The sequence below is a fragment of the Ceratotherium simum genome, chromosome 11, assembly GCF_057802395.1.
Source record: "Ceratotherium simum simum isolate JZ-2026a chromosome 11, ASM5780239v1, whole genome shotgun sequence".
NCBI classification, from domain to species: domain Eukaryota; kingdom Metazoa; phylum Chordata; class Mammalia; order Perissodactyla; family Rhinocerotidae; genus Ceratotherium; species Ceratotherium simum.
The window spans coordinates 1,906,386-1,923,236 of record NC_141910.1 but is presented as its reverse complement, the minus strand read 5'-3'; the positions used below and the strand labels follow the sequence as shown (position 1 = coordinate 1,923,236).

At 45.1% G+C, this 16,851-nt stretch overlaps 1 protein-coding gene across 2 annotated transcripts in view; it reads right to left on the bottom strand.

Annotated features, from left to right (window-relative positions):
* ST3GAL5 (ST3 beta-galactoside alpha-2,3-sialyltransferase 5) overlaps positions 1-5,541 on the bottom strand; it is a 57,157-nt gene extending 51,616 nt beyond the window's left edge. For both annotated transcript variants that reach the window (XM_004437222.3, XM_087436476.1), the window contains exon 1: positions 5,396-5,541. In XM_004437222.3, the coding sequence (XP_004437279.2) occupies positions 5,396-5,480 (85 nt within the window). In that variant the 5' untranslated portion in view covers positions 5,481-5,541. The remainder of the gene's footprint in view (positions 1-5,395) is intronic.
* Positions 5,542-16,851: the final 11,310 nt, after the last annotated feature.

Here is a 16,851-nt window from a genome sequence, read left to right as displayed (position 1 = left end):
AAATGAGCTGATATAGTCCACACATCTAGAACAGGTGAGGATGCAGTGAGTCAGTATAGCACTTATCTATTTTTCCGTCCCATCTATGGTTTGTAGCATGTGGGTCTGTTGGCAGGGGAGGGGGCAGTTAGTATCAAGATTTTCACAAAGAGCCCACTCTCTCTTTGCCAACCACAAAACACTGCTAGATTCCCAAGATCCCAGACTCGCCTGGCAGATAACTGAACTCCACCGTTGTTAGCTCTGACTGTCTCCTTTATCAAGACAAAGTGCCTCAACATTTACAGACTAGGATCTACAGCTGTGCTGTCTAATACAGTTGCCACTAGCCACACGTGGCTGTTGAGCACTTCAAATGCGGCCAGACCAAAGTGAGACATGCTCTACTATGTAAGTGTAGGATACATACCAGGCTTTGAAGACTTCGTAGGAACAGAAGAAAGTAAAACAGCTCATTAACAATTTTTATAGTGATCTCATAATACATTGGCCATATTGGATTAACTAAACTATACTGTTAAAATGAATTTCACCTGTTTTTTTTAATTTCCTTCTAATTCACTGAATCTATTTTAATTGCTATGTTCCTAACTTCACTTTAATTTAGCTGATGAGCTCATTAATGTTGCCTTTTTTTCTTGCTAATACGAGCAATTAAGACCTCACATTTCCCTCTAAATACTAATTTAGTTGCATCCACAAGTTTTTTTAAGTATACAATTCATCCTACAAGTTTTGATATATATTTTCATTATTACTTCTTTATCTTTCAAATCTAAATATTTTAAAATTCAAAATTTCAGATATGTTTTTTAAAATCTTTTAAAATTGATACGCAATTTAGTGGTATTGTGTGCAGAGAACTTGGTCTGTATGATACTGATTATTTTAAATATGTTAGGACTTATTTTACGACCTAGTGCATACACAATTTTTGTAAAAATATAATCTTCATTTGCTGGAACTATGTTTTCTATATAATTAGTTTGATCGAGCTTATTAATTGTGTTGGTTGTCCGACTAATCCCTTATTGATTTTTAGTCAGCTTGTTCTATCAGTTATTGAAAGAGGTATGCTAAAATCTCTCACTATGATGGCAGATTTGTCAACTTTTTTTGTCATTCTGTCACTTTCTACTTTATGTCGTTTGAAGCTGTGTTATTAGGTGCCTAAGAGTTTAGAAGTTTTTATCTTCCTGGGAAATTGAAACTTTGATCCACCTGATTCTATTTGATTTTTTAAATGTAGCTGCTAGAAAATTTTGAATTATATGTGTGGCTTGGGTTATATTTCCATTGGACAACACTGGTCTAGAGGAAGGAAAAGCAAGAAGCCTGCATCAGCCACTAAGTCCTGGATGACTAAGGACTTGACTGCAGAAAATGACAAGCAAAGAGAGGAGAGTATTGGCAGCCTTGTTAAAGTACCACACTCTGTCCACCTCTCTTCCTGCTGGAGTCTAGACAGGAACAAAGATGTGTGAATAGCAGAAAGGAGGTGAAGAATCAGACAGAAGAGGATGGAATACCAGACACTGAGGAGAGAGGAAGGCTGGGGAAGAACTAACTCTACACATGTAGTAGAAAAACTGCTCTGAACTCAAGACATTTAAGCCTTTAATTATGAAAATGATACCTACCTAATCTTAAAAACAGCCTTAACCTTCAAAAGACAGAACTATTATTCCATTAAAGTACACTATTTTTATTTGTTATTTTTATCAGTGTTTCCCTCTTTGAATTAATCAAATCATATTATATGATACTTTACTATGATTTCAGATATTAAAAACCTGGAGGGAAAAGAGGAAGAATTCATGGGTACAGGAATTGGTGAACCATCTAATAACTTAATCCTGGATATTTTTCCATGCCATCAGAGGAGAACAAAAATGTCTTGTATGGCCTCAAAAGACCAAACAAGAAATGGGCTTTTCCTGTAGGGCATGGGGCAATTCGTAAGTAGAAATCCAGAGGTGCAGGGAAGGCAGGTAAGAGAAGTAGAAGCAAAGTACAGAAAGTACAGTGTTACGAAAGCCAAGGGAGGAGAGGTTCCCAGGAATGTCTGCAGCAAGAGGGGTGGGAGCTGAGATAAAGGAAAGCTGTGAGGCCAGAGAAACTCTTCCTTGACAAGAGAGGCTCTTGGAGCTAAAGGGCTCCCCACACAGCCCAGCCTGTCCTGCTGCCTGACAAGGGGAGACCGGGGCCTGGAGGTGACTGCACTTGCCGAGAACATAGAGGGCACAGCCAGGCAGAAACCGATCGTGACTCCGGGTGGGACTCTTGCCTCAGTCTCCTCAGTGAAAAGTCAACGTCGCACTCATCAGCTAGTAGCGAGGAACCACCAACATAGTTTTTCCAAAATTGGAATAAAATAGCTTTGCCTGTAGCTCCGAAAGCTGAGTACACACACACCCTTGGCCCAGCAGTGACACCCCTACATACACCTCCATCAGAAATGCATACATATGTATACCAAAGACAGGTACGAGAACAGTCACAGCAACATTATTTGTAATAGCCAAATGCTGGAAACTGCCCAAATGTCCATCAACAGCAGACAGATAAATACAGTCATGCGTCATTTAACAACAGGGATACATTCTGAGAAATGTGTTGCTGGCGATTTCATCATTGTGCAAACGTCAAAGAGTGTACTTACACAAACCTAGATGGTATAGCCTACTACACACCTAGGCCATATGGTACTAATCTTATGGGACCACCATCTTACAGGTGGTCCATCGTTGACGGAAACATCATGCTGTGCAGGATTGTACTGCATACTGTACTGTGATATACCACTATATTATTCACCCAAAGGCCAAATCAGGAATGAGAGTGAACACACAACAGGCAGCAGCATGAGTGAATCTCAGAAACCTAACTCAGAAGGAAAGAAGACAGACACTGGAGGATTCTACTTACACAAGCGGAGCAAGTCAGGCAGGGGTTATCCATGAGGAAGAACTGACTGGAAAGGAGCACATGGGGAGTTCTTGCTTCTTGATGAGTGCTAAGTGCATGAGTGTGTTCAGTTTGGAAAATGTGATGAAGAGTACACTTACGGTGTGTCTACTTTCCTACTATGTGTGCTATACTTAAAAAAAAATTGGAAAAGCTCTCCACGTAAGACAAACCTGGTAGTATCCTTGTACGCTCTAACGTCATTTTTCTCCAGCTCCCTTACACTGCCTCCTCGTTCTCCCTCTGCACGTGTGCTTAAGCTGGGTCTCTCGTACGGAGAGCCCACATGTCCCCATCCACATTCACGGCTTCCTCCCACTCCAAGCCGGCAATTCACCCCCCTTTTGGATGCCTTTGCTAACTCAGGCCACTCACACTGACCCAGTCCTTGCTTCTCCTTCCTCAGCGGTTAGGGAGTTCATGCCATCATTAATGTGTGAATATTCCCAGTTGTTTTATTTCTGCCAAGGTTTCCCAGCTAGACTAAAAACACGGAGCATGACCTCTGGGAGCAATCTCAATCCTCCGCGTCTCCACAGGCAGCTCAGATGAAATCGCTCCTCAGGAGTTAGAAGGGTGTGGAAGGTGAGCCTCCCCTCTTCTCCCAGGGACTCTGGCTCCAGGACACACCCCTGTACCCCCCAGCTCCTGGATGGACTCCCACAGGTGACCCGAACCTCTTTTTATTGTCCGTTCACCTCCCAAGAGTCAACCTGCTAGATAAACTCTCTGCACTGCTGCCCAACAGCCCAGCAACGGAAGCAGGGACGAACTGGAGGAGGCAAATCAAAGAACAAAGGGTTTGTTCTTATTCTGCCTTGAATATATCCTTAAAATTCAACACCAATCTATTTTGATAGTGTGTGACAATTTGGCAGTTTGTGCCAAAATTATAAGCATTTTCAAAACAGATAGTCATAAATGCAAGTTTTTAGAATTTATGCCAGACAGCTCTCTCTCTCCCTTCCACAAACCCCTTCACGCCTTCCCATCTCACTCATTTCTTTTTTTGCCCAGAGGAAGAAATGGCTACTAATCATAACCAAGGTTCATTTCATCTTACAGAAACAGCAACACTCATGTAAAGGACAGACAGATGAAAAGACTCATGACATTCTGGTTGGTGCTCTTGCAATTCACCTCAGTCTCTTCTTGGCCAAGCATTGGTTGGAATTTAGGTGATCCCCAGCTTTACCACTAGAACTAGGATGTTCTTCTAAACTGTCAAGCTTTCAGAATCACACACCTAAAACCACAACCCATCCTAGCTGTTTTTGAGTCTGTGCCCCTTCACTCAACAGACATGGATTCCTCTTCCAGTCTCAGGACGTGCATCCTTCTGTGGAAGAGGATTAGCCGTCATAAGCCAAGAGGAGGGCTGGGCTAAACACCAGAGGGCAGGAGATGAGTCTCCTTCCTCTCTGTAACCCCAAAACCCACCACCTGCTTGGCACGAGGAGCAGGCAACCCAAGGGTGCCAGCAGGCAACCCAAGGGGCAGCACATAAAACCGTTTTCCCTTTTAAACGAACAATACCTAATTAAGCCAAGGCCATAAACATGAATTAAGACATGAGGACATAAAATTCGTCTTTCAAGTCAGCTGGCGATCCGGCAGGACCCCCTTCATTCGTAAACACATTTTGCGGTCAGAACCATGGAATCAGGGGCCTGGAGGGGACTTCGGCCACCAGCAGGTCAAGCATCCCTGTACAGACCGGGAGACGGAGCCCCACAGGGGAATCAGTGTAGGCCAAGGTCACCTAGCTGGTGTGGAGTAGGGGCAGGACCCCGTCTCTCCCTTTCTGCCCGGCTCCTCGGAGACGCTCTCCAAAAGCCTTGCGTTACCTACACTAAAGGAGCATAATAAATGCATAACCACGTCAACTCACTGCTTATAATTCAGAAACTAAAGGTCACCAAAACGTGTCTCTTCCGCAAGGCTGGCCCAAAGGTCACTAGCGAATTTCTACCTACAGACACCACACATTATGCCTTCTCGATGGATGCAAAGGGCAGTTTCCGGAGCTGCGGAGCTGTTGCCCTGTAGCGGGTCCCCCAATCCTGTGCCGGGGAAATGAGTTAACTCGGCTCTGCTGGCTCGGAAGCTTCCAGCAATGAATTAAACCCCGAGACGCTGCGGCAAGCTGGGGAAAAAGGGCCACTGCGGCTAGACCCGACATCCCGACCGTTCACCCCCGCGCCTCCACCGCGTCCACACTGGTGCGGGCCGCGGCGCCCCCTTCCCCGAGGCCATGACTCTCAGCCCGCGCCCCCGCGAGGCGCGTCTGGGGACGCCGAGCCCTGGGCTCTGTCCCCGGGGGCTGGGGCGGAGCCGCCGGGCCCAGCCAGGCGGGAGCGGGGACGATCGCCGCCGCCGCCCCCAGCCCGCGGGCCCCGCTACGCCGAGGAGGGGCTGCGCCACGTACCTCGGCCGGCAGGTGCCGCCGCCGCCGCCTGGATTCGCGGCTGCAGGGGACGCCTCTCCACGCCGCCCTCCGCCTTCGTCCGCATACTAGGGAGGGGGCGCCAGCTGGCAGCCAGTCCCAGGCCCCGCGCCCCCGCCCGCCCCCGGCGCCGCGCTCGCGCCCATTCAGTCCCCGACGGTCTGCTCCCCGGCGCGGATGCGGAGGAGGGGCGTGGGGGCGGGGCCCGGCGTCACGAGGACACGAGAGACCAATCGGAGCGCGCGAGGGCTCCCGCGGCGGCCCCGCTCCCGAGGCGCGCGACCCCTCCACCGGGCAGGGATGGGGGAGCCGGGCGCCCCCCGCGGGACGCGCCCGGGGGTCGGCAGGTGGGCCGGCTGGGGCGGGGGTCCCGGCACCCACCGCTGTCTCGGACTCCGCGTGCGGTTAGAGGGTGGAAGGAACAAAAGGTGTATTTAGACCGGTTATAAGCTTTTATTGCGCAGAGGCTCGTAGATGCGGAGCCGGGGCATGAAGGGGCTTTACGTAGTTACGCACTTCACTCGCCGGCGCAGACCGCAGGCTGACACTGGTTCGGAGTTCCTGGGGCCCTTGAGACCAGCTGGAGACGAGCCTGGGCGTGTCTGGAGACTTGCAGAAAAGCCTTATGTTGTTCCACGTGTCGGAGAAAAGCGAGATAGCGCTAATTACCCGCTAGTTTCACGGATGGGTAATTGAGGTCGGAAGAGCAGAAGTGAGTTACCCTTCAGTCCTTGGGACATTGGGTGGCAGAGCTAGGGTCAGAACCTGCGCTTGGAGCGTCCATTTCCATGCCTCCGGAGTCCCCCTTGATTCTGGAGAAGAAATGTCAAAAAATTTTTAAAAGCATAAATATTAATGAATCCCCAAATTCAGGAATTAAAAAGAGTTTAAAGCACTGATATGTTATTTCTTTAACACAGTGTGTTTAACGAGTGTGTATCATCGGCTGCGACATTTCTGTGCCTTGGGACTTGTTGACTCTTCGGTGAAGTCAGTGAAGTTGGTCTGCCTTCAGAGTTTCTTTTGAGGTTGAGGAACACAGAGGATCGTGATCATGTGCCTGTGATACTGGTTGCGGTTTGAAAAGGAAGATCCTAGAGACGGAGCCAAATATATTTGCCTAAACCGAGAGTCTTGTCACTCTTTTTTGCAGCAGCTTACACAGGGTTTGCATAGCTCCAAACAGAGTTTGGAGATGTCTGTGTTCTTCCTTCAGTGGGGACAGGGGTGCTGGAAAAAATGTGGTATCTGGGTGACAAAGGTCAGGAGGGAAATCTTGGAAAGGAAAGGATGGGAGGACTCTGCCTGCACATCTTCCAAAGGGATTTGTGTGTGTGTGTGTGTGAGGAAGACCAGCCCTGAGCTAACATCCGATGCCAATCCTCCTCTTTTTTTTTTGCTGAGGAAGACCGGCTCTGTGCTAACATCCATGCCCATCTTCCTCTATTTTATATGGGCTGCCGCCACAGCATGGCTTAACAAACAGTGCGTCGGTTTGCGCCCGGGATCCGAACCGGCGAACCCCGGGCCGACACAGCGGAGCGCGTGCACTTAACCGCTTGTGCCACCAGGCTAGCCCCCCAAAGGGATTTTGCCATAAAAATGTTTCTGGATTGTTGTAAGGTGAGGACACTTGATCATTTTTAAAATATTGGAGGAAAAGCTGTCACTGGGAGATCCAAATTCAATGGGTTGGCCAAGGCTGGCCAGGCAGAACAGCTGCTGGTTCAGTGACAGCTGCAAGGAGAGTGCTGAGCACCTCACCCCCTCTTTCTTGGAGAGCAGCCCGAAGCCTGCCTGGTTGATCAGACACTCCACCTCTTCTTGTCCAGGCTGCTCTCCCCCTGTTCTCCCAGATACTCCTTGTCCATAAAGCCAGGACCTGACAGCAGTGTGGCTGGCATGGGGGTCAGCAGTATCTTGGCGTGGAAGAGTGGGTGTAAGGTGAGGGTGAGGAAGAAAGAGAGCTTGAAGCTGCCTCCTGTCCCACCCTAACAGGGCAGCTGTTAAACTTACCCTGCGCCCACTACCTCATTCACTCCACTCACATTTGGTGGGGAGAAAGGATGACCTACTTGTGCAACAAGACAAGCCCTCCCATAAAACATCCTTTTGACTAGCTGCAGAGCCAGCCTTAGCTACTGTTCTGGATTAAGACAGAGACCCCAAACAGTAGATTAGGGTCAGCCACTAGATTTTAAAGCCTTACCAAGAATCTCTTCAAGTCAGAGGCTGGTCTCAGAAAAGCTTCTGGACCCTGGGTAGCAAAGCTGTCAGAGAATTTGTAAATCTGGGACAGCAACCATGATTTTGTAATTCTTTAGTTCCTTAAGTTCATGACTTGTCATTCTGATAGCAGGCGTTGTGGTTGCCCCCAGTGTCCATCTCACCCTCCACCTCTGTGATGCAACCTATGGTGCAGGTAAGTTTGGTGCACTCAGCTCTATGAGTGGGCTCTGATTGGTCTAAGTCAGTGGTTCTCAAAGTGTGGTCTGTGGACCTCTGGGGATCCCTGAGGACCGTTTGGGGAATCTCTGATGTCAAAATTATTTCATAATAATCTAAGACATTGTTTACCTTTCTCACTGATGGTGCAAAAGCAAAGGTGTGCAAAACTGCTGCTGCCTTCACAAATCAAGGTAGTGGCACCAAACTGTACTAATATGTATTCTTCACACACTCATGGAAAAAAAAAATGCAGTTTCACTTAAGAATGTTCTTAATAGAGCAGTAAAAATTGTAAACTTTGTTAAAATCTCAGGGCTGGCCCCGTGGCAGTGGTTAAGTTCGCATGCAATGCTGCGGTGGCCTGGGGTTCACGGGTTCGGATCCCAGGCGTGGACCTACGCACCGCTTATCAAGCCATGCTGTGGCAGTTGTCCCACATACAAGATAGAGGAAGATTGGCACAGATGTTCACTCAGGGACAATCTTCCTAAAGCAGAAAGGAAAATTGGCAACAGACATTAGCTCAGGGCTAATCTTCCTCACCAAAAAAAAAAAAAAGAGGGGCTGGCCTGGTGGCATAGTAGTTGGGTTCGCCTGCTCTGCTTTGGCAGCCCAGGGTTTGAGGGTTAGGATCCCGGGTGCAGATCTACACACTGATTATCAAGCCATGCTGTGGCAGGCGTCCCACATATAAAGTAGAGGAGGATGGGTGTGGATGTTAGCTCAGGGCCAGTCTTCATCAGGAAAAAGAGGAGGATTGGCAACAGATGTTAGCTCAGGGCTGATCTTGCTCACCAAAAAAAATGAAAAAAGAGAGAAAGAAAGAATAGATCTTTAAAAAAATAAAATCTCAACCCTTGAGTACACATCTTTGTAGTATTTTATATGACAAAATGGAAACTTCACAGAAAACACTTTTGCTGCAAACCAAAGTATGATGGTTGTCTAAGGAAAAGCAGTTATGCAATCATTTGAGTTGCAAGCTGAACTAGCTGTTTGTTGGGGTTTTTTAACGGAACACCTTTTTTTTTTTTTTTTTTTGGGAAGAGATCAGCCCTGTGATAACATCTGCCAATCCTCCTCTTTTTTTGCTGAGGAAGACTGGCCCTGGGCTAACATCTGTGCCCATCTTCCTCCACTTTATATGGGACGCCACCACAGCACGGCTTGCCAAGCAGTGCGTCAGGTGCATGCCTGGGGTTCCCAACCGGCGAACCCCAGGCCGCTGCAGCAGAGCGCGCGCACTTAACCACGCCACCAGGCCGGCCCCTTGGAACACCATTTTTACTCGAGAAAACAACTGTAAAATTATGGTTATTTCAACTTGGATATTTGGTAGACATTTTCTTGAAAATGAACTAAGTGAACCTGTCTCTTTGAGGAAAACAATTGACCGCCAATGATGAAAAAATTCCAGCTTTCAAAAGAAATTTAGAGTTTTGGAAAACTTGTATCATGATCAGCTTGACAACTTCTCAATATTTAAGGACTTTTCTCCACCAGCCATTTGTTTGTTTTTTTTTTTTTTTTGAGGAAGATTGGCCGTGTCCTAACATCAGTTGCCAATCTTCCCCTTTTTTTTTTTCCTCCCCAAAGCCCCAGTACATGGTTGTGTATCATAGTTGTAGAGTTGTAGGTCTTCTATATGGGACACCAGCTCAGCATGGCTTGATGAGCGGTGAGTATGTCCGCGCTAAGATTTGAACTGGCGAACCCCAGGCTGCCGAAGCGGAACGCATGAACTTAACCGCTATGCTGCCAGGCCAGCCCCAATAAGGACTTTTCTGATGGTGATAGTAATGAATGTGATTTTTGGATATTGGATAATGTATGATGTGCCAACATTTGGAAGACCTGCATTTACTCAGTGAATCAATGTTTTCCAAATGGCTGATGCATGATGTTACAAAATCATATGTAAAAGATCCGTTCTAAATGCAAGGCAGAGAATGGATTTTAATTTAACAGTGTGAAAAGTTTATAGATAAGGTTTCAGATTCCACAGTGCAACAACCTTTAAGAAATTATATCTTGTGGAGTTTTGGTGTAGTATCAAAGAATAATATCCACAATTATCTTAAAAGGCTATTAAAATACTCTTCCCTTTTCCAAATAACATATCAATGTGAAGCAGATTTTCTTCATGTACTTTAGCCAAAACAATTTGCAACAGATGGAATGCAGAAGCCAATATGAAAATCCAGCTGTCTTATATTAAGCCAAACGCAAAAAGACTTACAAATATGTAAAAAAAGAGAAAAAAAGCCATCCTTCTCACCATCATTTTGTTTTGGAAAACAGTTTTTTTTAATTAACATATTAATATGTAATTTTAAGATTTTTGAGGAATTACTTTATTATTTTTAATGACTATAAATTCTAATTTGGCAAGTATCAATAGATAAAGCCTCCATTAAGAAGATTCTTTGGGATCCTCAGTAATTTTTAGGAGTGTAAAGAGGTCTTGAGACCAGAGTTTGAGACCTGCTGGTCTAAGCCATCCAGAGTTGTCCCATCCTCCTTGCCACTGGGGTTGGTTCATGGGTGGCCATAGGAACCAGACTGATCCAATCAGGAGAAATCTCAGGAATTTATTGGATGGTGGGAGAGAGATGCTCTCATTTCCTGCTAGACAGGAGCTAGGCAGTCAGTAGTCTCAGAAACTGCTGATAAGGCAGCCATTTTAGACTACAAGAAGAGCTTACCTTGGGAAGAGAATAATGATGCGGGAAGCAGAGAGAAAGATTAGAAAGAAAGCATTTCCTTTATGACATTTTTGAGCCACTAAATCAAACCAGCCCTGCAGCCCACCCTACCTCTATACATTCCAGTTTTATGAGCCAATGAATTCCACTATAGGTTAAACTAGCCAACCTCAGGTGCCTCAGTTGATGCATTATGTACCAGTTTGTGCATATTTTTTCCTAAACAGGTGCCTGAGGCCTCAGGATAATATACCTTCTAGGGTTAACTCATTCAGCCATAATCATTGCAACACAAGTTAGCTTAGTTGTGAAGCAACTAAGGACACGGTGGGAGTTGAACAGAAGATGGAACCCACCAGGAGAAGTTGGAAAGCAGAGCATTCTGGGAGGAAGGGACCTAGCACAGGCAAGTGGGGTCAAAAGTGCCAACAACACTTGAGAGCAATAAGGAACAGTGGCATATGATGCTGAATAGCAAGATTATAGCAGATTTTTTTATATTCTTTTGCTTTTATGTATTTCTCAAATTGGACAACATGAGCATGTATTGCTTTTATGTTGAGGAAAAAATAGAACAATATTATTATTTTTTAATAGCCCACCGAGTGGAGGCACAGGCTTAGAGAGCTGGTTGGGATCAGAGAGCAGGTTCCTCCCATGGCAAAAATACTCTTGGGCTAAAATTGCCAGCAGGGAAGAAAGAAGATCTGTAAAGGATACACATGGGCCCAGAAAACAAACTTCCTTTCGTTTACAGCTTTGCCAAGAGTCAACCTCAAAGATTCAAGGGGATAAGCAAGATCCCCAAGGGTTAAGGAATCATTAATTATGCCTCAATCAAATTGGCTGGACTATTTGCAGTTAAAACAAGAAAGACCAATGTGAAGATTATGTCAACACTGGAAAGGGCTTAAGATATAATAAGTGAAAACAAAAAAGAGGACACAGATTGTATGCAAACTTCTATCATGTGGCCAAAAACTAGAAGCGAACTTGGAAAAAGAAAACAGATGTGGTGTGAGGGTGGTAGGATCATGAATGATCTTGTCTTCCTTTTTAAGAAATGTCCTTTCATGTTGTAATAATGTTGTTTTTTACAATAAATAAAAATGAAGGGAGTCATTGTTTCAATCACTGAGGTCTCGCAGGCCTCTCCAGATGGCCTGTTTCTTTTCGCCTGCCAAATGGCTCTCATCTGACACCCAGACAGAAGCTGTGCCTTCCCCAGGGCCTGGCATCTTTGATGCTGTGAGGGGCGATGCTGGTGTGACTGTTTTGTAGGTGGCCAGAAGGAAAGGAGGGAAGTGAGTTGTAGCAGCCAAGACTGAGGATGTGCGTGAGATGGGGCGTCAAGACTCCCTCTCCCCCTACCACCGTCTCGTTGTGGGGTTTCCAGCCCAGGCATTGTCTTTGTCTTTTTCTCCTGGTGGGTTTCATCTTCTGTTCAACTCCCATCCGTGTCCTTCTGAGGTGCCATCACTCCCTCAGTCCCCAGGGGCTGGAGCACAGCTGCCGCCAGCAGAACACAGACTGTCTGCTGCCCTGAAGCACAAAGGAAGTCGGTCCCTTGAGGTTTTTCTAGGAATGTTTCCGGTGAGCAATCACAGAAGAAGCAGGACTAAAACAAACAAAGGAAGGAGAGAGACATTACAAAAACCTCAGGGGAGGGCTGTCTGCTGGCAGAGGGCGGCTCAGATTGAGGAAACACTTCCACATGGACTGAATCCTTCTGGAAGTTGTGGGACATGTATTGATGGATTCAGGCACGTCTGCAGGCCCTCATTCTGCCCACCCTTCACTATATATTCATTGCACAAACATTTCCTGAGGGCCTGTTTTGTGCTAGGCATTATACTAAGTGCTTTACATAAATTATTTCATTTTTTCTTTGCAACACCCCATTGAGGTAGGGTCTTCTTATCCCCATATCTTACCTAAGGAAGTTGAGGCTTGGAGAAACTTAGGGAAATGAAATAACCTGTCCATAGTCACATGGCTAAGAAGTAGCAAAGCCAGGATTTGAACCTAGGCCATCAGACTCCATAGCCCATCCAAGACGTGGTCCCCGCCCTGAAGGACCAAATGGTCTAACTGAAGAGAAATACACTTTAAAACAAGTGAACAAACAAAACTAGTAACGCAATGAGGTATAAGAGAAGGACTATTAACAAAAAGCCATGGGAGCATCAAGGGGGCCCTGACAGGACCTGCCTCCAGAGCTCAAGGACACCTCTTGGGTGAAACTTGAATTTGGCTTTGAAGGATAAGCTAGGTATATTGGTAGATATATTAGTTTGGGGCTGTATTAGTTTTCTATTGCTATGTAACAAAATACCACAAATTTGGCGGATGAAAACAACACAAATTTATTATCTCTCGGTTTCAGTCCAGGTACAGTGTGACTGGGTTCTCTGCTACAGCCTCACATGACTGAAATCAAAGTGTCCGCCAGAGCTGCATTTCTCATGTGGGCTCTGGCTCCTCACTCAGGCTCACTGGGTTTTTGGCAAAATTTATTTCCTTGCAGTTACAGGATTGAAGTCCTCAATTTTTTTGCTAGCTGTTGGCCAAGGACCATCCTCAGCTCCTAGGGGCTGCCCACAGTTCCTTACCGTGTGCCCCATAGGAAGTTGACAACATGGATGCTTGCTTTCTTCCAGGCCAGCCAGAGCACAGCTCCATTACTTTCTCTTCTGCTTCCCATCATACAAAACTCTCTGCTTTTAAAAACCTCATATGATTAGGTCAGGCCCACCCAGACAATCTCCTATTTTAAGATAGACTGATTAGGGATGTTAATTATATCTGCAAAATCCTTCACAGCAACACCTAGATTAGTATTTGATTGAATAACTGGGAGAAAGTGTGCATCCACTAGAGACTAGGAATTTTGGGGGCCATCTTAGAATTCTGCCTACCGCAATGGGACTTAGCAAATGGAGAAGATGAGGAAGATCAATCCAGGTAGTGGAAATAGGGTGAGCAAAGAATTCTGGGAGACTGTTGGAAAATGAAGATAGAAAAATAAGTGCCACGTTTCCAGCAACATGGCAGACTAGATTCTGGAGAAATCCACCGAGTCAAAAATCCTAAGATGCTGGGGAAACTATTAAAAGTGTGTTTTTACAGCAAGGCTGAGCTGGCAGGAATGAGAGGAAACCCCTCTGAGGCAGAAACAATGAGAAAGTGTGAATCCAGAGAGGTGAGCGGGAGCCAGAGTTTGCCTTGGGACGATCTGTTAATTCTGGCCAACCAGACACCAGGCTGGAGATAGGAGACAAAATCTAGACTGAAGCAGAATGTGAGAGTGGATTGGAGGTCCTTATGCATGCCTAGAATCCTCAAAGGGGGGGAATTTCAGTGGGTAGAGTCAGATCTTGCTTCCCAAGAGAAATAGTAGGATACTTGCCATAGATAATTATTTGCCTTAAGATGCCTGATTTTAGTTCAGAGTGGAACCAACGTAAAAATAAACATTTCCTCTGAGAATTCTCAACCAAAAGCCCACACTCATGCAGGTTTGGGGCTGGAATTTATTTCACCTTTGTGACCAAAAACCTTTTAAAGTAGTTCTAGGTTGGTAGTTCTCTTAGGCACCTGTAAGAAGAAAATCACCTCCAGGGACATGCTCTTTAGACTCAAGCCTAAGACAGTTCCCACAGAGTTCCAAGGAATTTGAGTTTTCAGTTTAAAATATCCCAGTACACATAAGGAAACAAGCCACAATACATGAGTCAGCAGAAATAATAAAATGAAGTCTCAGACCCACAAAACCTGCAGAGAATGGAATTAGGAGATTCAAAATATCAAATGAGTTTGTTCAATATGTTTATGGAAATAAAAGAAGGTATTGAAAGTATGACTAAGAAATAAAAGAAGCAGGAGACTGTCAATTATAACTCAGTAGATAGGCTGAACAATGGAAGAGAAAGATAAAGATATAACTACTGAATTGAATGATTGATACAAAGAAATTACCTAAAATGCAGCACCAAGAGAAAAAAGTTACAGGAAAAAATAAATGAGATTAAGAGACATGAAGGATAGAATGAGTGAAGTCTAGCACATGTCTAATCAGATTTCCAAAAAGAAAAAAATAGAGGAATTAGTAAAGAGGCATTAACTGCAGAAATAATGACTGAAACATTCCCAGAATTGATGAAAAACACAGTCCTCAGCTTCACAAACCCCAGCAAGATCATCAGCAAGAAAATTAACAGAAATCCTAGACACATTGCAGTGAAACTGCAAAACACTAGAGATAAAAAGAAAATCTTAAAAGCAGCCAGAGAAAAAAGACAGATTATCTATGAAGATATAGCAATTATGCTGGAAGTTGCCAGAAGACAGGGAAATAATGTCTACAAAGTTCTGGGAGAAAATAACTGTCAGCCTAGAATTGTGTAAATAAGGAAATCATCTTTCAAGATCAAGGGCAAAAGAAAACATTTTCTGACACAGAAATGGATGATCACACCCTGAGTAATGGAACTTCTGAACGATATACGTTAAAGAGGAGGAAGATGATCTCGGAAGGTCTAAGACACCGAAGTGGAGTATCAAAGACACAAGCCAAAGAGTTGAAATGTGAAACTCGATTCTGAGAGCACAACCAGCTGAATGCACAAAACCAGGAAAATTACTCGTGTGTACCCTAATATTGGGAGAAAAACATGTGTGGGGGAGCAATGGGAGACGAGGTTGGGACCAGATTTTGAAAGATTTACCAGCCTAAGGTGTTTGGACTTCATTCTCCTGGAAGGAGGGAGATACTGAGTTTTTATATTGAAAAAGAGTAAGATTAGATACCAAGCAGGTCACTTACATGAGTGAAGCAGGCTGCATGTGAGACAATAGGAAATGGGGAGAGTAGGTGGGGACTGTGGCAGCTGGAGAGCCCTGTCTAAAGGGGACAGTCACTACTTGGCTCTTGGCAATTGCTGCCATGTGGGAATTGAGCACGCTGTGTCGCCAGATCTTCAGATTTTTCCAGAGAGGCTAGAAATCTGGATTTTTAGGTCACTTCTCTCAGTTTTTAAAAGTTAGCCACAAGTTCAATTTTTTTTTTTTTTTAATTGCAGGGCGGATGAACACTGTATGGGTGAAACAAAACTTCTGCATAGAGAGCCTGAAGGACTGTGACCTCTATACTGATAAAGCTGATGGTGTGGAAACACTAATATGGTGGAGTATGCAAAATCAGCCTAAGAGTTCAGCCCTAGGTCTCTGCTTTCTCTTCAAAATTAGCTTGTCTGGTCAGGTTTTGTTTTTGTTTTGTTTTTTTTCACTCAGGGATGCTTTCATATTCCCAACTAGGCTGTCAAGTCCTTACAGGCAGGGACTTCATCTTCTCTGAACATTCCATAGGATGGAGCATATTGCCTAGCTTTTAGACAGTATGGTAAATAACCTGATAAGAAATTAGCTCCCTTCTTCTCCCTTCCCCCAGTCTCATTCTTGAAGAATTGGAGGCATTGTTTCCTCCTTCCACCCCCTCAGGATGCCTGTACCCTAGGGATTTGGGTTTCCCTTGCCCAAGCTATAGTAGATGGCCTCTTGGAGGGGCTGAGACCTATGCCCAGTTCCCCTAAAATGCCCTAGGAGTTGGAGAACGTTTTATAGGAATGTTCATGGATGCCTAGGTACTGACCACTAAATGACACAGCCGTGCAGGAAGCTGGAGGTACTGTGGTCAAGACCATGGCTGGGCTATGTGTGGTGAGGGCATCTTTGTGGACTTTGGAACAGCAGATGTCCAGAGGCAGACATAAAGATAAATGGTAAAATGGCACCAATCATGGGCCGGGGAGCAGGCCCCTGACCTATTTTCCTGGCATCATGTAAGGTCTACTGTCATCTGGGAGGAGGAGGGAATGCCAACTAATATTAGTCATCTGGTCAACCAGGTATAACCAGGTTTAAAAAATAAGAGCACTGTTATGCCAATCCCCTGGGCATCTGTGAAATATTTTTGGATGGCAGGAGCTCTACCAAGAATGGAAGTTGAGGGAGGTGGGGGAAGGGAGTTGGTGGAAATGGAAGAAGTAACCAAGCCTTCGATCATCAGGGACGTGTCACCTATGCATATTCCAGAGGGGCACTTCATCCTTTATGACCATTTTACTAGGGTCAACAAGGAAAAGTCACAGCTTTTCCACTTTCTGTACACATAAAATTTTTTAATGAAATATGAGATCTACCAAAATGTTCAAAAATCGTGAATGTATACCTCAATGAATTATCTGTAAGTGAACATACCGTGTCAAGAAACATATCAAGAAACAG